The sequence below is a fragment of the Nyctereutes procyonoides genome, unplaced genomic scaffold, assembly GCF_905146905.1.
Source record: "Nyctereutes procyonoides isolate TBG_1078 unplaced genomic scaffold, NYPRO_anot_genome, whole genome shotgun sequence".
Taxonomy (NCBI): Eukaryota; Metazoa; Chordata; class Mammalia; order Carnivora; family Canidae; genus Nyctereutes; species Nyctereutes procyonoides.
In genome coordinates this window covers 12,083,868-12,107,405 of record NW_026575125.1, presented here as the reverse complement: position 1 = coordinate 12,107,405, position 23,538 = coordinate 12,083,868, and the positions used below count along the sequence as shown (strand labels likewise).

At 40.2% G+C, this 23,538-nt stretch overlaps 1 protein-coding gene and 1 pseudogene across 2 annotated transcripts in view; both read right to left on the bottom strand.

Moving 5' to 3' along the window:
- Positions 1–1,113: 1,113 nt before the first annotated feature.
- The window catches only part of CA5B (carbonic anhydrase 5B), a 59,551-nt gene continuing 37,126 nt past the window's right edge, over positions 1,114–23,538 (bottom strand). For both annotated transcript variants that reach the window (XM_055337855.1, XM_055337854.1), the window contains exons 3-8: positions 21,277–21,474; positions 13,289–13,407; positions 11,371–11,466; positions 10,584–10,646; positions 9,396–9,551; positions 1,114–3,377 (exon numbers count right to left, since the gene is read on the bottom strand). In XM_055337855.1, coding sequence (XP_055193830.1) covers positions 3,198–3,377; positions 9,396–9,551; positions 10,584–10,646; positions 11,371–11,466; positions 13,289–13,407; positions 21,277–21,474 — 812 coding nt within the window. In that variant the 3' untranslated portion in view covers positions 1,114–3,197. The remainder of the gene's footprint in view (positions 3,378–9,395; positions 9,552–10,583; positions 10,647–11,370; positions 11,467–13,288; positions 13,408–21,276; positions 21,475–23,538) is intronic.
- On the bottom strand, positions 14,590–17,263 carry LOC129517610 (serine/arginine-rich splicing factor 11-like; annotated as a pseudogene).

The following is a 23,538-nucleotide window of genomic DNA, read 5'->3' as shown; positions in this document are numbered from 1 at the left end:
ATATTAATATGAAAAGTACATATAAATCTATATTTATACAACTGATAAAAAGAGGAAAGAATTGGGGCACCTGGTGGCTCAGTCTGTTAAGCGTCTGCCTTCGGCTCAGGTTGTGATCTTGGGGTCCTGGGATCAAGCCCCACGTCAGGCTCCCTACTGACCAGGGAGTCTGCTTCTCCCTCTCCCTCTGCCCCCCTCAACTCATGGTCTCTCTTCATCTCTCCCAAATAAATAAAATCTCTTTAAAAAAAAGAGGAAAGAACTATGCAGCAATAGTGGTTATTACTCGATTCTGGTGATGAACTCTAAGCAACAAAACTGCTGGTGGTTTGAGAAGGAATGCTGGCAGAGTCAACATCCCCACCTAGAACCCAAACCAAAGTACCATTTCTGAAGAGGGGTTGAACTCAAAGATCAGGAATCAGAAAGTACAAAAATGCGGATGACAAGGGTCTTAGTCCTTCTGGGCTGCCATAACAATGTACCACAGACTGGGGAGCTTACAAACAACAGGAATTTGTTTCTCACAGTTCTGGAGCCTGGAAGTCCAAGATCAAGGTCCCAGCAGACTCAGTATCTGATGAGAACTTCCTTACTGGCTCATTGATGGCCATCTTCTTGCTGTGTCCCCACATGAGGGAAGGGGTGAGAGAGCTTTTGGGGGTCTCTTTTATAAAGGCACTAATACCATCATGAGGCACCGGCACAAAAATACCTAAAATGATCACAATACTGTGATTTTGCTAATATTCTACCAAAAGAAATGTGTCCCCCAGTGAACAAGGGAGAGACATCTTCCCAAACGTTCTTGAGGTAGATGCCTGCTTTTAGAAGAGCTACCTTTACCCTACCCCACACAGCCCTGGAAAGGAGAAAGGGGCTGGCAGCTTGTCCTATTGGTGATGTCAGGATATTGTGCCCTGATTTGACAGAAAGAGGTGAGCTGAGAAGCAGGTGCCTTTTGTTTTCCTGCTTTTTTAATAAATCTGATAGTTTTCCAGTCACTTTCTGATCTACATGGCAAAGGATGTCTCACTAATTTTACATTGTACATACTAAAAAATAAATAAACAAACAAACAGCTAATAGGAAGAAAAGGCCATTCAACAAATATTGATATTGTAAAGAAAGCATTTTATTATAGTATTTAATGAAAATGAGGAGCAGTGTTAATACAAAATTCTTTCTCAAGCCCTTTGACAGACCTCAAGTCCATTTTCCCCCTTTGAGTTCAGGAAGACACAAGTAAAACACTTTTGGAAGCACAAAAGACAAAAAGTTTCTTGTTAGGGTGTATCAGTAGCCCTGGAATCTGCAGCACCCCTTTGGAGGTCATACGACTAAGGCACAGGGCAAGGAGGAGGGACCACATTTCCCTAAGGCAGTTTCTATAACCTCCATGGAGAAGGTGACTAAGAGTTTATTATGCAAACCATGACATGGTTGAGAGTGAGAGGACGCTGTTAATCACACCAGAACACCAGGTGCAACTGAATCAGGTATGGCAAACTGGACACACCCAATAAAAACAACCTTTGTAGCTCTAAGATATAAGGGCAAATCAGGCATTGGTCCATTGGTTCTCACTCCAATTTGGAAGATTCACTGCAATATAATTTTGCACCAGGAGTTTACAAAAGGCCTAGGAAGAAGGCCCATGTGCTCTGGAAAATGCATATCTTATGTGTTTACCCTTTTAAAGGTAACTGTGGTTTGAACAGATCAATTAAATAAAATTAAGATATACATTTTCCCCCCACAATTATCTTTTTAAGAATTTTACTCATTTTCTTTCCAGAAAAGAAATGCACTCTAGAAGCGAATGCCTTCATCCTCTCCCTTTTTTAAGAGCACATAGCTCCCCAAACTTATACATATAGCTCCAAGCTTATTTTTTCCTACTGAATGTATTATCTATTGTTAATTGTGGTAAAATACACATAAAATTTACCATCTTAACCTTTTTCAGTGTAGAGTTCAGTAGTGTCAAATTTACTCATCCAACCCTGCCTTTGCAGATCAAATGATTAGCATCCTAATGAAAGGAATACTACTAGTAAATGCAATATGAGTTTGAACACAGGCTTATAGGCAACTAGAAATATTCCAAGATATTTAAAAGCAAAGGCAGCAATAGCATGGATTCCTCAGAATATGTAGAGTTCTCTAGATTTTAGCCTGTTAAGTTTCTCTCCTTGTTACTGTAGCAAGTCTTCTAAGCTATTGTATAAATTGGGAAGTTGAGCACCTGCCTTGCATAGAACAATGTAATAAAGTTCAGCAGTTCAAGGGAAGCCATGAGGCCAAGATGGTTCTGTCATAGTGGAAAATATTATATTTTATGAAACAGTGTACAAACAATGCAAAATAATACTATAAACTATAGATTTATATTACTAGTCTTTTGAAAAAGATTTCTATAAATATGTCATGAAAGAATTTTAAATTCTAGGCCCTTCAAGCATTTTCTTTAAAATGTTCTGCATACGCTTTCCATATGATCAAGTCTTGAAGTAATATATCTGATCTTCAGAAGTGAAAATAGAAAAAAAAAAGTGGAAATGGATTCCTAGTTATAAATTCTTGTTTTCTTTGAATTACAAAATATTTTTTCTATCTTGTAAGTTAATGGTAAGTAAGTAAGCATATCACGTACTATGAATGACAATGAAAGGTCAGGACAAATATATTCATTGAGAAGGCCTTATAAAAGAATATACATTCATGTTTTGAAATAAAATATATGTAAAACCATGGCCAATGTTCAGCTAGCCAGGAAGTACCAGCCTGGACTCTGAGGCTATTTCTAAGAGGCCTGCCTTCTGAAGGATCAGTGTCTGTGTTCAATTGTTCAATATTTTGATTACCATCCCTACTTATAGCTCTATAGAAGTACTAACTGATAAACATAAAAAGACACTCAGAAATATCAGACATGAAAAGACATTACAATTATCAACAGGCTGCTGTAGGAGAAACTTGAGTCTCTTGCTGCTACTTCAGCGTTAAACATCATTATCAATAAAATTAAGAACTTTGTCTACCAAAGAGCTTTCCTCAAAGACTCATGAGAGTACTGCTACACAAGAAATGCACGCCTCTAATTATTATTAAATGCAGGTGTTTCAAATAGTCTAGTTGCAATTTTTAAAAAGCTATTATTTATTAAAGCAAAGTACTGCCCAGATATGAGCATCTCAGGGGGTCACTTGGCTAGTTGAAGACTGGGGTTTCACTTGTATATTCAGTACATAATCATGACGGAAGGAAGAGCGGACAGTGCGATTCATCAGGGGCTGGAGGGGGCGGAAATTGTCCACCATTCTTTTCTCCTTCTCCCCCTCTGATGTGAAAAGCAGAGTCCGAAACTGCTCAAGCTAGAATAGAAGTAGGAAGCATAAAGAATTTCAATAGAGTAACAGCTTAACTTCATGAATAAATTACTTTCAGTTTTACAATTGTGAAACATTCTGCCAACAATACACAAAACAACTTATTTCTGGGTGGGAATGCCTTCTCTGCTGGACAGGGAATAAAATGTGTGGGAGGAGAGTGACAGGAGGTGGTAAAGCCGATGAGGTACTTGGGGTCTGAAGACTGGGGGTCAAAGGCCCAGTCCCCCATATATTGGCCATTTGCCAAGGACCAGTTACTTTATCTTTGATTCCAGGAGCCCCATCTTTAAATGGGGAAAATAAGTAGCCTACAGGATAATATAGGGAAGGACTGATACCTATAGTAACAGTGCCAAAAATGTTTCGTTTCTTTAAAATGTAGCCGAATCATTAATACAATGTATTTTCATTGCTCCAGACCTGGGCATTGTGGGAAAGGTGGTACATGTGAGTATCTTCTTAACAGGCAGTGGGATGCCCCCTGCCAGCACTGTCCAAGAGAACTTTCTGTGATGATGGAAGTGTCTTCTGCATGACTCATTACAGTAGCCACAAGCCACATATGGCTACTGAGTGCTTGAAATGTGGCCAGTGCAACTAAGGGACTGAATTTTTACGTATTTATTTATTTTTAATTTTTTAAGGTTCATTTATTTATTTTTTAGTAATCTCTACACCCATCGTGGGGCTCGAAATCACAATCCCGAGATCAAGAGTTGCATGCTCTACTGACTGAGCCAGCCAGGAGCCCTGCAACTGATTTTTTTTTTAAGATTTTAATTATTTATTAGAGACACAGAGAGAGGCAAAGACACAGGCAGAGGGAGAAGCAGGCTCCATGCAGGGAGCCCGATGTGGGACTTGATCCCGGGTTTCCAGGTTCACGTCCTGGGCTGAAGGCAGCGCTAAACTGCTGAGCCACCTGGGCTGCCCTGTAACTGAATTTTTAATCTGATTTTTATTTTAATGTACTTATATTTAAATTTAAATGGTGACATGTGACTGGTGGCTACTGGATTGGACAGTGCAGCTCAGATGAAAAGGAGCAGCCCCAAATCAAGGGCCTCTTCTCTAACATGGCAATGGCATCATTCACCCCTTGGCTTTCTGAGCAACCATATTCTGGAACACTTGACTTCAAGCCAGGCCATAAAATCTTTTCACAGCATTTCTCCTCACTCAGGCACACTGCAGCTATGGAGAGGACAGTGTGAAGGCACAGTAGGCAAGCATGTGAAGATTTGTTTGGATCAAAGACTTCAGGTCAAGTACAGCTGCAGAGGCAGGACTGTGACCAGGAGCAAGTACCAAACATGGTAACTATACATGCAAATTACACATATATCCTCATAAATTAATAATGTGTCCAAGTAGTTAAGATTTATTTTTATTCAGCTAATTACAAGATTAGAAATAGCTCAAATATCAATAATAAGTTACATTAGATCTATAAAATGGACTATATCTAGTCACTAAAAATGATGTTGGAGATAATGTTATTATCTATAAAATGTTCCACATACCATTGAGTAAAAAGAGGAACAAAATGGTAGGTACAGAATGATTCCATTTGGTTAAGAAATTTATGCATATTTGGGCAGCCCGGGTGGCTCAGCGGTTTAGCGCCACCTTCAGCCCAGGTCCTGATCCTGGAGACCCAGGATGGAGTCCCATGTCAGGCTCCCTGCATGGAGCCTGCTTCTCCCTCTGCCTGTGTGTGTGTGTGTGTGTGTGTGTGTGTGTGTGTGTGTGTGTGTATCTGTCTGTCTGTCTCTCTGTCTTTGTCACTCATGAATAAATAAATAAAAATCTTCAAAAAAAGAAATTTATGTATATTTATACAGATAAAAGACCAAAAGGATTTATGTTTATCTGTATAGACAAACAACCAGAAGGATTTATCCAATGACCAACACTGATTGCGTTGACAGGTGACTGGGATTATAGATGGCAGCTAACATTTCTTTTCTTACTGAGTTTTCTGTATTGAGATTTCATTTGAAACCTCCTCACATGGGCCACTGACCCTCTGATTTACTGATTTTACAGATTTATTTTTCAGTGTTAGGTCAATTTTTAAATATGAAGTATAGACACAGACTAAACGTATACGCCACCAAGCCCAGGCTTATGGACAGTTAAGCTCTGTATTTTGTCATTTGTTTTTGGTAGTTCTCATCACACAGATTTAAAAAAATTACATGGTCTAATTTACTAGTTGCTTTCTTTAGGACTTCTGGTTTTGATATATAGTTAGAAAAGCTTCCTCTATTTGGAGGTATAAAAAGATTTCTCTATGCTTGTCCTAGCACTTTTATGGTGGAGTTTTTAACATTGAATGTATCTGGAATATATTCTTGTTTGAGGTCTGAATGGTGGATCTAACTTTTCTCCCCCAAATGTCTAACAAGTTGTCCCTCAACAGCATTTATGGGAGACTCTCATCTTTTCCCCCATTGAAATGAGATGCTACCTTTACCACAAACTCAATTCTTATATGTACTTGGATGTATTTCTGAACTTAATCACTTTCTCCCCTCCAGTGATCTCTTTATTTGTCTGCCAGGGCCACACTACTAACTATTGAGGCTTTATAAATATGTGGATCTAATCAGCTCTCATTTCCTTTTTTTTTTAAGTATTTATTTATTTATTTGAGAGAGAGAGAGAGAGAGAGAGATGGCCAGAGACAGCACGAGACAGGGCTCTATCCCAGAGGCAGGGCTCTATCTCAGGAGCCCAATATCATGACCCGAGCTGAAGTCAAACGCTTAGCCCACTGAGTCACCCAGGCGCCCCCCACCCCCACCTCATCTCTCATTTTCTCTTTCAGAATTTTCCCTGGCTATTTATGCTTGTTCGTTTTTCTGCATGATTTTAGAAATAGCACATCTATCCAGAAATCCTATTGGCAAAGTAAATGGACCATATCAAACTTATGGAGAATAACAACTGAAGGAGAGGGGCGCCTGGGTGGCTCAGTGGTTGAGTATTGGCCTTTGGCTCAGGTCGTGATACTGGAGTCCTGGGATCAAGTCCCACTTTGGCTTCCTGCATGGAGCCTGCTTCTCCCTCTGCCTGTGTCTCTGCCTTGGTGTCTCTCATGAATAAATAAATAAAATAAAATTAAAAAAAAAAACAACTGAAGGAGAATTGATATCAAAGGCGTCTTTATGCTGTCTTCTGATTTAATAGAATGGTATCAATTTTATGAATTCTTTTGTGTCCTTCAGGGATGTTTTAAGATTATATGCTAAATTTTCTTGTTAAGCCTACCTCAAGGCATTTTATCTTTTTGTTTCCATTATAAATAGTGTTCATTCTTCCATTATAACTTTATATCATTATATCCTTTAACTGATTGTGATTTATATATATTACATGTATTGATTTCTATAAATTAGTATTATACACCACTAATTACTGAATTACCTTATTTTTGAGGTAGTTTTTTTTTTATTGTTTCTCTAATGTGTTTTTTCTTTTTTGGTGTAATCATATTGGCTACTTCCAGAACATAATACAAAATTGTATATGGTAATAATATTTCCATATTAAGCATACTATTTATTTTTGAACTGAGAGCAATCCCTTTTATCAATTTAGGGAAATATCCATTCATTTCTATTTTATTTAAACATTTAAGAAACTGAGGGTCCCCAGAGTGGCACAGTGGGTTGAGCATATGACTCTTGGTTTTTGCTCAGGTCATGATCTTGGGGTCATGGAGTCAAGCCTTGCAACTGGGCTAGGGCTCTGAGCTCAGTGAGTAACTTGCTGAACCTTCTCCCTCTCCCTTTCCCCTCCCTGCACATGCACTCTTTCTCTCTCAAATAAATAAACCTTTTTTAAAAATTTAAAAACTGGGGATGCCTGGGTGGCTCAGTGGTTGAGCGTCTGCCTTTGGCCCAGGGAGTGATCCTGGAGTCTCGAGGTCAAGTCCTACATCAGGCTCCCTGCATGGAGCCTGCTTCTCTCTGCCTATGTCTCTGCCTCTCTCTCTCTTTCTCATGAATGAATAAATAAAATCTTTTTTAAAAATTTAAAAACTGAATAGTGAATTTTGCTAATGCCTTTTAACATATAGAAATGATTATATGATTTTTCTATGTAGATTCACAGATATGATGAATTATACTAATATTATTCCTAATAAGGAACCATCCTTGCTTTGTTGGAATACATACTACTTGGTTGAAGTGTATTATTTCTTCTAATGTACTGCTTGCTTCCTTTTTTAAAAAAGATTTTATTTTTTATTTGTCAGAGAGCGAGCAAGAGAGCACAAGCTGGGGGAGCAGCAGGCAGAGTGAAAGGCAGGCTCCCTGCTGAGCGAGCCCAATGACAGCTTGTGCTCTCTTGCTCACTCTCTGACAATTAAAAAATACAATCTTTTTAAAAAAAGGAAGTAAGCAAAAAAAAAAAAAAAAAAGGAAGCAAGCAGTACACTAGAAGAAATAATACACTTCAACCAAGTAGTATGTATTCCAACAAAGTAAGGATGGTTCCTTATTAGGAATGATATTAGTATAATTCATCATATCTGTGAATCTACATAGAAAAATCATATAATCGGGCAGCCCTGGTGGCACAGCGGTTTGGCGCCGCCTGCAGCCTGGGGTGTGATCCTGGAGTCCCGGGATCGAGTCCCACATGGGGCTCCCTGCATGGAGCCTGCTTCTCCCTCTGCTTGTGTCTCTGCCTCTCTCTGTGTGTCTATGAATAAATAAATTTAAAAAATAATAAAATTATTTTAAAAAATAATAAAATTCTTAAAAAAAGAAAAATCATATAATCATTTCCATATGTTAAAAGGCATTAGCAAAATTCACTATTCAGTTTTTAAAATTTTTAAAAAGATTTTATTTATTTATTCATGAGAAAGAGAGAGAGAGGCAGAGACATAGGCAGAGAGAAGGAGTGAAAGGCAGGCTCCCTGCTGAGCAAGCCCAATGACATGGGACTCAATCCTAGGACCCTGGGATCATGATCTGAGTTGAAGGCAGATGCTTAACCAACTGAGCCACCCAAGCATCCTTGTCTGCTAGCTTGTTTCTCATATATTGTTTTTGCTTTCTTTAAAATATATTCTTCAGAGGAGCACCTAAGTGGTGAGGTTGATTAAGCACCGGACTCTTGGTTTCAGCTCAGTTCATGATCTCAGGGTTATGAGATAGAGCCTTACATCGGGCTCCACACTGGGTGTGGAGCCTACTTAAGATTCTCTCTCCCTCTGCCCCTCGCTCTCTAAATTAAAAAATAAATCTTTATATATATATATATATATATTTCTTCAATCTTAATTTTTTTTCAATCTTTATTTTTTGATGCAAGATTTGATGGATGTTGGTATCAGCTATCCTGGCTTCATAAAAAAGATTTTAGAAGCTCTTGCTCTTGTGAAAATGCTTTGTAATTAATAAAAAGCCCATAGAGCAAGCATATACAAGTATTATTGTAACTTAGTTAAATTATGAATTAGACAGGATTTTGTGCATTGACATAGTAATCACCACTTAAACTTACTTTTTTTTTAAACTTAATTTTTAAAAAGAAAATAAACTCTGAAATTCAAAACATCTGACTTAGAATTTCTGGACATTGTTGGATTCTGTCTTTATCCTGAAGTTCCAGAGCAAAATTTCCATAGGATTTTAAAGGGTTTTGAGCACATTCATTTCCAGCCTTCATTCTTCCTTTTAAAAGGGTCTTGTTTATATAGAGATTCATATTTATATATAAAATACACAATGCATAAGACATATGTCATTGCCAAATATGAAAGTAAAAACCTTGTTTCCTCAATTTTAACTCTTCTCTCTAGTTGATTTGAAGCCTTCTCTAATTTATACCCAAATTTTAAGACAAGATGTTAGCACATTTTAATAAAAATGTATAAGCATTACAAGATGTTAACAACGGATGCCAAAGTTGGAGCCCAGCCTTGTTTTAAAGGGACAGACTAGCATTTCCTCATACAGAAATGTGGAAAGAACATACCTGATCATGATCAACCTCTACGGGCTGCTTCTTAATGATCCAGGTGACAGACTCAGAGAGTGGAGGGGTAGTCAAGGACCCCGAGTAGGTCCAGTAATCTGGGCAGGCAGGCATCAGGCAGGAAGGATCAAATGACCCAAATTCCACAAGGGTGTCCTGGCCAAGAGAAGGGGTCACCGAAACTATCATTCAGCGCGAAAACCACTCAGGAATTGCAAGACAAGGCCCTGATTCCTGGGGAGGCTGGGGACCAGCACTGGTCCAGAGGAGTTGCAGGTACCTCTGGGTGCCTAAGGACAGAATCACACCCATGCTTTGTTCCTACATATAATCCACTGTGCAAGGTTCTCTTTTTTAAAAAAGAGACATAAAAGATTTTAATTGAGACATAATTGACAACAGTATAGTCCTGACAGTCCTCCACGGGAACACGGCAAAAACCACCTTCTCTGCCCAGTCTAGTGAGTTTGCTGCAGGTGGTCTGCTCTGACCTCTTTGGGAGGCATCAGGTGGTAGCTGGTGCATGAACAAGGAGGCTCCCCTTTTTCAAGAAAAAGGAATAGAGTTCTCCTTTCTAAAACACAATGCAAATTCAGGGGAGCCAGGCCCCTGGGAGGAAAGGGGAGACAGAAAGAGGGGAGGAAAAAGAGGGAGGTGGAGGGGAAGAGGGAAAGAGGTAGTGGGGAGACAGCCAGGTGGGTGGAGGTGGGGGGAGAGAGAGAAGATGTGGACCCCCAGGGAACAGCCCCTTTGGGATCCTGAATACTGGACAGTTAACCCTGGGGCCTGCACAAAGGTAGATCCTGAAGGATATGGGTAACTGTTCTTTACAGCTAGTCAAGCCAAGGTTCTGTCAGACTCTTCTCTGCCCCCTGCCTGTGAGAGGGCAGGTAGAGTCAACAGGGCTGCTCTGGGTGCTTCCACAGGGACTCAGAAGGAGCAGAGGAGGGGACAGCGCTGTGTTCCCGAGTCCCTGAGCGCTGGGGCATGGCAGCAAAACCAGAGGTCAGTGCCCACCAACAGAATCACTTCTGTGGCCTTCAAGGTGTCCCAGGACCAGGGGCTCAACAGATGCATCTTAAGTGGCAAGTTGTCTTCCGAGGCAACTTTCAAAGTGCCTTGTCAACGTCTCCACTCTGAGATCAAATGTAAGATAAGTTTCAAGTGATTTAGGGAGAATAGTATTACCTTATGCTTGATTGATGGCAAGGTATCCACCAATTTCTGTAGTTCTTGGTGATGTTTGCCTAACTAAAGAAGGAGCAATGAGAAAATATTAAAAACAATTGACATTCACTTTTGAAATAGTAACAGAATGTGAATTAAAATTAGCCACCTGGTAATTACATAAAAACAAATCAATCACCCTATTTAAACTACACTTAAACTGGTAATTTAGATCACTATAAACATCACAGAATTAAAGTAGACACAGAACAAATGAGCAGGCTGTTTGCTGACAGGGTCAGTGTGCCTGCAGGGAAAAGTACCCCTGCTCCATTCAGATATCAGTTCTTGTGTTGAAATTTTAATTAATTAAAATTAAAAATTGTTCCACAAAATAGCCACATTTCAAGAGCTCATTTACGTAATGTGGCTCATGACTACTCTATTGGACTGCATTTTTATACCGTTTGAAATATATTCATAGCAATCTTGTATTTTAACCATTGTTTTTTCTTTCTTGTTTTCTTAAATTGAAGTATAGTTGACACACAATGTTACAATAGTTTCATGTGTACAACATAGTGATCCCACAAGTCAATCATTATTTCTTTTTACCTCACTATAGTTAGATTTTTTTTAAGATTTTATTTATTTATTCATGATAGACACACACAGAGAGAGAAGCAGAGACACAGGCAGGGAGCCTGACGTGGGAATCGATCCTCGGTCTCCAGGATCAAAACCCGGGCTGAAGGCGGCGCTAAACCGCTGAGAGGCTGCCCCTCAGATCTTAATATCACATTCTTACCTTTAGAAATACTCCTATTACAGCCAAACCATGTTCTTCTAGTGCTGCATCCTCAAAGTTTTCAAATTTGACTGCATTCCAATGTACCAAGTGCAGCTGAAACACCATTAAAAGCAGGTTTGACACAGGACCATACAGGATCACTCCAAAGCAAACAGCCCTATTCAACACATCATATTTTAACATGTTTCCTCGCCCAAAACAATGCCACTGAGAAAAGAAAATACACCAATCTGGTGCAAAATGAGATAGAAATAAATAGCAGGAAGAACTGCATGCAGGAACAGTAATTAATATTCCTCTTTTTTTAAAAAAAAAGATTGATTTATTTATCTTGGTGAGGGAGAAGGGGTTGAGGGAGAGGGAGAGACTCAAGCCGACTTCATTACTGAGTGTGGAGCCCAACATGGGGCTGGATCCCAGGACCCCGAGATCATGACCTGAGCCAAAATCTAGAGTTAGCCGCTCAACTGACTGAGCCATCCAGGTGCCCCTAATATTACTTCTGAATAGAGGGATTTATCTGGAGAAAAATAAAACGAATACAGCAAGGTGAGTAATAGTTCAGTGAGGGAGTAACGTCTGTCCATTCCCATTCTGATTTGCATTAAACCATCATATCAAAAATCCATTTGCATCTTAAGGAGGGATGTTTATATTGAGAGAAATAGATTCTCTCCATGGGAATTAGACAAGAGTTGAAGACAAATTTCTTTGAGGGATAACCACTTAAAACGCATTTCTTTTTTTTTTTTTTTTTAATTCATGAGAGACACAGGCAGAGGGAAAAGCAGGCGCTTCACAGGGAGCCAGATGTGGGACTTGATCCCAGATTCCAGGATCACGACCTGGATCAGCCAAAGGCAGGCGCCCAACTGCTGAGCCACCCAGGCGTCCCCACACGTGTTTCTTTTTAAGGTATCATTTAAAACTAAATTAAGGGGAAAATTGTAAGAAGAAATTCTATTTCCCTTTGCATTTCCTATTCCTCCCTACAAATTATTTCTTGTCCATCATTCATAAATGCATCATCACCCAGTTTCCCAAATATACCCTCAAGGTCACAGTTCACTTGTTCGTCTCTCCTGAAATGGACCTTGCCTCCAAGTTCTGTTGCTTTTATTTCAGAAATGCTTGTTAAATCTTGCTCTTTTTCTCTAATTTTATTGCCACAGCCTTCATTTAGGCTGCTACCAATTCTCACTTGGATTAATTCAACCTGGTGACCCTGCATTGTTGCCTCGGTTATAACTTCAGGCTTTAATTTGAGCCTAGCTTAGAATTCTAGAAGGATTGTTTTAGGATCTTTTTTTAAAAAAATATTTTAATTATTTATTTGACACAGAGAGCAAGAGAGAGAGAAAACACAAGCAGGGGGTAGGAGAGGCAGAGAGAGAGAAGCAGGTTCTCTGCTGAGCAGGGAACCCAACGCAGGGCTGGATCCCAGGACCCTAGGATCATGACCTGAGCCAAAGGCAGTAGCTTAACCATTGGGCCATCCAGGTGCCCCCCTGTTTTAGGATCTTTTTTTTTTAAAGATTTTATTTATTTATTCATGAGAAACACACAGAGAGAGGCAGAGACATAGACAGAGGGAGGCAGGCTCCTCGCAGGGAGCCCGATGTGGAACTTGATCCCAGGACCCCAGGATTGCACCCTGAGCCAAAGGCAGATGCTCAACTGCTGAGCCACCCAGGTGCCCCCTCCCCATTTTAGGATCTGAAGGTTCACTTCTGCTCTATCATTTGGGATGAGAGTAGATTATCATTTTTACACGTATAAACTGGGAATAATCAAATATGCCCGAGGGAGCTATTTCGCATTTATCGGTATCACCTGATTGTTCCTGAGACTGTCTTAAAAACTCAGCACTATCCCCACTTCACAGTTGTCACTGTTCCCAAGCTGCTCAACATACCTCTGCCGGGTAACATTTGCTGTCCACAGTATGCTCAGAGCCCCAAGCATCGATGGCCCCCCAGTGAAAATGGAATTGCTTCAGTCGGTAGTTGTCCTCCAGGGGTCCTCCCTTGATAACTGAAATGGCACATCCAACAATTCAGGGGACAGTTTTTCACACCATGGAGGGATGTGGGGCAAAGGCCAGATCTTTGGGTGGACCTTCTATATGAACTGTCCTAAGTGGAGTGCACTGGATTAGATACAAGTGTATATAAACTTGATTTCCACAAAGTCAATACATGGATCAGGGCACAACCTGTACTCTGAAAGACACTGAGATTTAACTACACTCCAAGCTACCTACAACCGTTAAAAGCCAATTCTTGACTTATTTTTATATTCTATATTTACTGAGCCCACTTTTTTTTACAGGGACATGAAATAGTGTAAGGGTTTTATTATCAAAGTCTTGTAAAACATTTTTAGAAACTGTACATCAACATGGCAGACTGTAGCCTTACTGTAGTTTTTACTGCACAAAAGTGAAGCTTGAAACTCCTGTAACTAAGAAAACAGTTGCCTATTTTGCATTTCACATGGGATCACTGTATGGATTAGATTACTATGGCAGTAATACTAACAAATTCATTGGTTTTATGCTTGAGATCAAATAAAAAGTATATTATAAACTAGATCTGTCTTATTTTAAAAGCTTAATGAAGGTCAATTTAAAATGTACTACCCCCTTTTTGCAACACTGAGATGACAACAAATTAATAAAAGGATGGAAAACTGAAAATCAGGGCAAGAGATAACTTTCTTTTACAGATGGATTCAGGGTAGGCAGATGGCTTTCACTGATGTAGAGGTGAAATAAATTATTTCAAGAAAAAAAAATTCCAAACACCTTAATGAAAACATATACAACTCTACTTCAGAATACTTTTTTTTTTAGACTTTTTATTTATTTATTCATGAGAGACACAGAGACAGAGAGAGGCAGAGACACAAGCAGGCTCCATGCAGGGAGCCTGACGGGACTCGATCCTAGGTCTCCAGGATCAGACTCTGGGCTGAACCGCTGAGTCACCTGGGTTGCCCTACAACTCTACTTCAAATTATGCTATTTACTTACCACCAAAGACAGTTTCATTTGAAATCTTGTTTCTATAATTAAAGGCTAGTAGGCCATCCAAAAATGTGAATGCATGTATAAGCTTTTAAAGTTAAACAAAAAACACAATTTGACCACAAGGCTTAAAGGATGATCTCTTTCAAATGTTCATTTTCTGATGTAACTATAGTAATGCTAATTTGTCATGTCAGCAAACAAGACCGTAAGTAGATCCATCATGTTGGAGGATTTTAATAACATTTAGGATATTCCCGCCACAATTAACATGGAATCAGTGCATTTCCTATATGGCTCTATTACCGCAATGAGTCAAATTCTAGAAATATGATAATTGAACTTAATATAAGGAGATCATACAACATAAACAATCTATGCCTTCTGTAGATACACGAAGCATTTGTTTTGTTATGAAGCAGCACCAGAATAGTAAAACCGCTTGGTTACACAATCAGATTTCACCCTGTCAAGACTGGATACTCCTGAATCATTTTCCACAAGCGCTACAATGTAAATAGCTAATATCACTATCAGCTATGTAACCATTATAACTCAGAGCTGTATTCATCTAGGTTTGAGACGAACAAATGCAGCATTAAGAAATCACACAAAGGAACGGCACTGGTGCATGAATCCAGTTGGCTCCCCCAAGGAGGCAATATTTGGCCACTCACAATCATGTCTTCTTCAAGATGATCATCTCCATTCACTTTGGATTCTCTTCGTGAATCACCAGTTCGCTTTCCCACAGAACATTCTTTTGTTTTAGGAGAACTTGGTTCTATTGGTTTCTTCTTTTCTCTCTTTCTTGCTGTCATTCCTTTGTTCCTCCTCATCCTAATGCCATGTGACTTTTACATCTTTGTCACTCTCTGATTTTTCATTCCTGATCATCCTTTTCCCTATCTCTCCTTTTCTTCTTCTTTCTTGTTGATTTTTCTCCTTCATCTCTGCTTCTTTCTTTGTCTTTTTCTTTCTTCTTCTCCTTTTTGTCTCCTAGGGGATGATGAGAAAGATACTTTCTTTCCTTTTAGGCGACCCAGGCTTTTTAGGAGATCTTGTGCCACTCATACTTCACTGTTGTCTCTCTCTGCTTGTAATTCTGGAATGTCTGGCTGTGCTATAACTTTTTGGTGGTGTTTTGGAACGGTCCTTTTCTTTTTTTTTTTTTTTTATAAATTAATTTTTATTGGTGTTCAATTTACCAACATACAGAATAACACCCAGTGCTCATCCCGTCAAGTGTACCCCTCAGTGCCCGTCACCCATTCACCCCCACCCCCCACCCTCCTCCCCCTCCACCACCCCCAGTTCATTTCCCAGAGTTAGGAGTCTCTATGTTCTGTCTCCCTTGGAACGGTCCTTTTCTTGATCTTCTTTCTTTTTGTCCCTGGCTTTTGGGGTGCTCCTTGACCTTCTACTTCTCTCTCTGGAATGAGATCTTCTCTGTATTGGACTTTTGAATCATCACCTACTCCTTGACTTAGAATGTGATCTCCCTCTTGATCTGCTTCTTGATTGCCTGTGCCTAGAAGATGAGGGAGTTCTCTTCCTAGAACATGATCTTGACCTTGAGTTACTGTACCCATTTTTTAAGTGCAATAAAATGCAAATTTCTCTTAGCATATTTATCCAATCCAAACTCCTAAAACTGGGCAGCCCTGGTGGCTCGGCGGTTTAGCACCGCCTTCAGCCCAGGGCCTGATCCTGGAGACCCAGGATCAAGTCCCACGTCAGGCTCCCTGCATGGAGCCTGCTTCTCCCTTTGCCTGGGTCTCTGCCTCTCTCTCTCTCTGTCTCTCATCAATAAATAAATAAAATCTTAAAAAAACTCATAAAACTGAAATATGGGGACAAAAGATATGCCCTTTCTTTTTTATACACTGATACTTTTTTTTTTCTTAAGTAAACTCTGCACCCAACGTGGGGCTCCAACTCACGACCCTGAGATCAAGAGTTGGTTGCTCTACCAACTAAGCCAGCCAGATGCCCCTTGCTTTTCAATTTTGGAAGATACTAGTGTTTCTCTCCCTTTCATTGAAATGGAATAAAAAATTTACAAGTGAAAAATTATCACCTATCTCTCTTTGAACAAAGTGAACAATGTGAGTCATCCACACTCTACCACTGGCCTCACCATGTTGGATAATACGTGCCTTCTGTTTAGAGTTTTCTAAACTAGTGAAATCAATACATTAAATGCAAAATATTGAGAAAAAAATGAGATTTTAAAATCACCCTTCTTCGGGCTTTGGGTTGTGCTGATTTTTTTTTCTTGAATTTGCTAACACATATTAATTAGTTCCTCATTTCTTCCGTCTAATCCAACCCTGGTGATGTCTGTCCATGGTTAAACCAATACATCAGCATAAAGCCCACCCATCTCATCTATCTTAGTAATCTTTAGAGTTTCTTGCATCATTTGTTGAATTTTATGTATGACTACAGCAATCCCAAGGACCAAATATATTGGATATGTCATGCACTAGTCTGCTATCTTACTGCCTTTTGAAAATATTTTACATAATTTCTCCTTTAAAACAAAAGTTTTCAAAAAGGTGAGCAAAGACACCAATGACCACTTTTTTTTGAAGGGCAGGGGAGGTACAGAGAATAATACCATATAATTCACTAAATTAATAGGAGGCACGCTGAAATAAAAAATTAAATATCTTCCAAAAACTTGTTTTTCTATGCCAGCTCCATATTGTGAGCTTGACTTTGGCAAATATTTAATCTGATCTGTTTCATGAAATTGAAGTTCTTGTCCTAAGTTAAGATACCTCAACCACAGCCCAGTATGAGACCCAGAGCGAGAGTACCCAGGTAAGCTGCATCAGATTCCCCATCTCTGGGCATGGTGTGCAGAACTCTCCATGTACCACCTCCTGCCTACCTCAGGACTTGCTTGGTTCTTCCTTCTTGCACTTTACACAGTAAGACCTAATACAAGCATGGCACTGCCTTGAACTTCCACCTCCTCATGGACTGCCCAGGTGTCACCTCTGCCAGGAAGCCTTCTCCCACCAGACCCCACTTGAACACTTCCCTAATGGCATTTAGCACTCTGCATTAGTATTGTCTCTTCAAGGGGATGTCTCCCCACCATGCTATAAGCTCCCTAAAGGCAGCAACCATCCCTTCTTCCTCTTTCCATTCTGAACACCTGGGAAGTGCCTGGCACTTAGAAGATCAGCAATGAAACCAGGAACTAAAGAAGCAGACTGCCAACTGTCTGTTGGGTTTGCTAATTGAAGTATCACTCGTTTCCTCAGCAAGAGTGAGGATAAGGGTGGGGTCAGGTGGGGCAGAAGTGAGAGGGGTGAAGTGGAGTCAGCAAGAAACAGGCACAGAGGGGAGACAGAAGGTAGTAAATTAGAAAGTAGACTAGTCATAAGACATATCAAACAAATATATACTTATTTGAGGTTGTTGACACTTTGTTCTTTCAATTTTCTAAGATGAGCAAGGATTAAACTTGTAAAAAATTAGATAACAAATATAAAATACCCAGCCTAGCACTGGGCCTATGGTGAACAATCTACGTAATGTTCACTCCCTTATTTTGCTTTTAATGTGGAAGTGAAGGAGCTAGCAGAGGAAGGGATGATGAAGGAAAAGGCGGTACACAAGACCCATACAAATCCAACTAAATGCAAGGAAATGGGCATGAAATGTTCTGGGGTAATGGAAATATTTAAAAAATTGGACTGTCCTACGCTATAAATTTGCTAAAAATCATTACATTGTTTTCTATAAAAAAGTAAAGGCAGGACCAAAATTAGGAAGGAGAACTTCAAATGTCTGTGGAAGCATGCTTCCTGGGTTTACCAGTGATGCCCTATAAAAGTGTTAAGTGACCTAAGATGCGGCAGAAAGCACCCTTAGGAGAACAACAGGACTCATTTCTTCCTCTCTTCGAGGCCTGGTGACATAGCCAATGAGAGAGAGTACTTTCAGAGGAGGTGAAATTAGAGATCATTCATGCGCTTCAGCCCAGGCATAATTTAGTGCCCTTCCCCACAATATTTTCTATCCCTCACATACACTCATCAAAAAATTGAACTGTGTCCTACTCAGGGGAGCCAAATAACAAAACAATACCCAGCGAAGGGCAGTGGCATGAGATGCTCACATACCTTCTCTTATTTTCCTTTTAATTTCTGTAAGGTTGGTGGTGATGTCTCCTCTTTCATTTCTGATCCTAGTAATTTGAGTTTTATTTGTTTTCCTTGGTCCACCTATCTAAAAGTTTATCGGGTTTGTTGATCTTTCTGGAGAACCAACTTTTGACTTCACTGATTTGTGCTCTGTTCTTTATTATGCCCATCTTTGTGTTTGCTTTGGGTTTAGTTTGCTCTTCTCCTTCTATCCTTAAAGCTAGGTTATTGATTTGAGAAATTTCTTCTTCACCAATAAAGATATTTTCATGTCTAATTTCCCTCTAAGCACTACTTTTGCTGCATCCCATAAGGTTTGGTATGTTTCCTTTTTGTCACATACCTTCCCCTTTCCTTGCATACCTTATCCCGAGTCTTTGTAAAGCACACTGCAGCAGCATTTCCTAACTTTTAAAAAATTTATAGACATTGATATTTATTAGCTCCTTTCTTTTCTAGAGTTAAAATTGGTTCTTGCCTTTCTTCGTTTCTAGGAAGTCTTTGCTCTCTTTTTCTTTATGTTTTATGTTCATTCACTCTTTCTTCCTCTTTGAATGCTATGAATTATTTTGCAACAGCATGGAGAAATAGCAATGAAGAATAAGCAGGAAATAGCAGGCAATCACTGAAATGTGGAAAAATAAAGAGAGAAAGTTAGGTACTTATCAAAGGTTAATGGTATCTTAAAGAAAATGATTATTAAAGCATAATAAAAAGGGGTTACCTGTTTGGTCTTTCCTAACAAAATAAGTGGAAAATTAGAAGCCTCTCTACAATTTTTCTTGTATATTTTGTAAAAACAGTGTGACACTGACACACCTAGGAAAGGTAACATCAAGGAATGATTTAGTTAGCTGTGTTGGGGGGTATCTTATGAGTTATTATGAGGAAAATGCAGATCATTTGTTTTCCATCTGAGATTGACCAAGCAAATGGTTAGATAAGAATTCTTGAGTCTAAAAAATAAAACAGAAAGCTATTTGCTTTGAATGATCTGGAGATTAACTTACTTGGTTAAGAAACTTACTGAACAACTTCCCATAATTTCCAACTCAGTGAAGCAATCATATATTGGAAACACACAGTCTCTACTGGCAAGGTCAATAGAAGACTGACCAACATTTAGGATTCTCAGAAGAAAAAAAAGAAGGTTGCCAGGGACCTAGAGAGCATTATTTAGACTTGAGAGGATTACTGCTCATCCCGAGTGCACGTATGAGAGTTGGTGTTTACAGACTAGGTCTGCCCACTAGTCTAGTTGGCAGGAGTAATGGTAGAACTCGACAGTGATAAGGGAAGCTCATCATCATGCAAGATGGTCATCTGGATCGTAGGAATTTAGGTGCTGTTCTGAAGATTTCTGGAATTCTTATATGTAATGTAATATTATAGGCTTCCAGTTGAGATGGGGGCATACTAAAGGGTTTTGGAAAAATTAGGAAAGATACTAGTAAATCTGAGAGGAAAAGGAAATAATTTCCATGGGAGGAGCAGTCTGTTTGAGCCTGGGCCAGAGGGCTGTGTCTAAGTATCAGAGCATCACTAGAAAAATGCAAAGAGAACCAAGATGCACTTGAGAATCCTAGAGCCAGGATAGATACAGGAGGGAACACTTCTATTTATGCGTGAGGTTACACTTTTGACTTCATGCATTCATACTTTCACAGGCTCATCTTCTCATATTCATAAGAGAAAACTAATTTCCTAAAAGGTTTGTCAGTCTCAGCTCTAATGATATTTGAGGCTGTGTAACTCTTGGTGACTACTGTCCCATGTACTGTAGTTTTTCCTCAGCAGTTTGACTTTCACCTACAAGATGTCAGTCACACCACTCCCCCACCCCACCCCTGCAAGTGTGACAACTGAAAATGCCTACACATATTGCCAAGTACCCCCAGTCCTAGGGGAGGAAGAGGGGGCAAAACTGCCACTGGTTGACAACTACTCTTTAAGATATACTATTTCAAATAATAATCATTTCAGACTAAGACTACTTGATGCCATCAAATTTGGCTTGAAAAAAAGAAGAAAAAGAAAAAGGAACCCTACATGAAATTAATCACATTCTGTGTTCAATAGACACAGAGATAAACTCTGGGATAAACTAAGAAATCATTCAGATTAGTTTATACCTGGGTAATCGAAAACCAGAGAAGATTCAAAAGCAATATAATATTTGGGTTTGAAAATCTCTTTTAAATTGTGTTTCTGATAAACTAGGTAACAGCTTTTAATCAACAAAATTAACAGAATGTGAGTTTTTATTTTTCTGTGTAGAACTAGTTGTCAAGACTTTAACTTCATGCACACATGAATATTCTTTTTGCCCCATTTCAAAGGTATTGCAACTGCTCACTTATATCTAAATAGTAGTACTATTTAATGTGAAAGTATCTTGTAAAGTCAGTAATCAGAGAAAATTAGTACATATTCAATACATACAAATTTCAGGCAAAGCTCTAATTTCAAAACCTATCTCCTATCTATACATAGCAATATACATACTTATTAATAAATACTACCTTTACTAGAAGAAAATGTTTATAAAAACTAGGAGGGATTTTTTTTTCAAATGTTAAAAAAGTAAATGCAAAGAGTCCCATGCCACTGCTCAAAGAGGTCCACGTTCCCATGGAGGCAGTGTGGTATGGCCTGTGCTGATGCTGACACGATGTCTTGAACTCCAGACAAGACCACCAGTCTGGCTCTCACCTGATTTATCTGTAGAATCTTCAAATTCCACGAGGAAAGAGTACCCGTTATTCCAGACATGGAGGCAGGTGGTCGGGTCATAAGAGACGGTGAGTGGTTTTAGGGCAGGATCAAAGACACTGTCCCTCCACCGGATGTTGATGGGCGACTGGCGCTCGCCCACCGGGACCAGGTCCACGCTCTCCCAGAGCGGGTGCACTAGGAGAAAGCACATCGGGGCTTATGGTCAAGACGTCCGCTATACGGGATCACACAGCGGGCGATGCCAGTCGTGGGGGCTGCCGAGGCTGATGGAATCGAAGCCTGAGGGATCAGCCACGTGGGGGCCGATGGCACGGACCAAGGCCGCTCAGGGAGCACCGGGCACAGGGGCAGCCTGCTGCGTCGTCAGCGCAGGCAGCTCGGCCTACCCTCTCGGCTCGCCTAAACCAAGCGCTGCCTGGCGTCGTGCCAACAGTAGGACGCGTGCAGATGAGCAGCGTGGGGAAGGAGCGTGGTCTCCAATGAGGCTCTTTTCTTTCCCGATAATTTTCTGAGCCCCACCCACCAAACCAGGTGTACATGCAAATACAGAGCCATGCAATTTTCCCTCGTGGACTTCTTTTCAACAAAGGCCATGGGGGAAGAGGAGGAAGAAGTTTTGGAAAGCAAGTGTTCACCGAAGCACTCTACGTTTTTCATTGCTTGGCTAGGAGAAATAAAGGCTTGCGTGGCATGCGTCTGTAATTTAGCTTGCAATTTTGAAGATTTCTGGATTTATCCAATTATTGTGTTATATTATTATAGGCTTCCGACTGAGATGAGGGCAACACTCTAGGGTTTTGGAAAAATGAAGGAAGGTACTGATGAATCTGGGGAGGAAAAGGAGTGATTTCTTCTTAGTTTGACATATGCTTACCTTAGGAATAACACTGCCGCTTATTTTACCACCAAAAAAAAAAAAATGTTTTTTGGGGGAGTTGGGAGCGAATAGCAAAGCATTACAATCTGGAACAAGCAAGCTATGGTAAAACCACAGACAAGTCCAGAGAGCAAAGGAGAGGGCTGCTCCTTTACAGAGTGAAGGAGGAAGCTGGGAAGGCCTTTAGAAACAAAAAGTCCACTGGAGGAATCTGGGAGCTGGAAATATAGTGGCTTCTCGTTCACGGCCTGAGCTGTAACTGTTTCTCACTGGCTGAGCTCTTGCTGGGGAAGAAGGGGCAGTCTTCCTTCCTCAGGTTGAGACAGTGGATTAGTAGCTGAAGTAGTGTCCCCGTGCAGTGTTTATTTCTTCCTGTTGGGTCTGCAACTGACTAGGAGAGCTCCTGACTCCACTACAGGTTAAGGTGTACACACGGAATTGTCCTGATTTTCCTACAGAGGGTCAAGCACCGGGTCTTCACAGTAAGTCCTGGATAAATCTCAGTGGATTACCTGTAATGCACATAGAGCTGTTGAGACATCCATGCATGATGGATAGAACTATATGCGTAATTTGGGGTGCCCCTGTGCTCTGCCCCTTAGGAGCACCACAGATGGGCAAAACCAAGACCAATAGGAAAACGAGAAGAAATGTGCTTCGAGATAAATCACTACCAATGACACTCTGTACCTCACTCCACTGCTCTGAGCCTAAGGATTTGAGAAAGTGATGAGGTAGTTGCCACTCAGTCAATCTCCCATGTGTCTAGTCTAGTCTCTGACACTCCACTTGTCTTTTTTTTTCTTTTTTGTTTTTTAAGATTTAATTTACTTACTTGAGAGAGAGAGAGAGAGAGCACACAAGAGTGGGTGAGGGGCAGAGGCAGAAGCAGACTCCCCGCTGAGCAGAGAGCCTGACATGGGGCTCCACCCCAGGATCCTGAGATCACCACCTGAGTGGAAGGCAGATGCTTAACTGACTGAGCCACCCAAGGCTCCTCGACCCTCCACTTTTCATAAAAATAAATAAATAAACAACAGAAATACACCCCTGGTTTACTCTTAGAGAGAAGACATCTCTCTTATTGAGGTAGCAGCCCCAAATTCATAAATTGGAAATTCAAGATCTTAGCTTTGTCATTTTTGCAAAAAAGTGCCCTGGCACTATAGACAAAGCATTCCGGCAGTTGCCAGAACAGTGATTCGTAATGGAGGGAGCAATTCTGTTCCTAGGGGTCATTTAGTAATGTCCAGAGACATTTTTGGTTGTCACAGCTGGAGATGGGTCCTACTTACACCTAGGGGTAGAAGCCAGGGATGCAGCTAACTATCCGACAATTCATAGGAGAGGCACCCACAGGA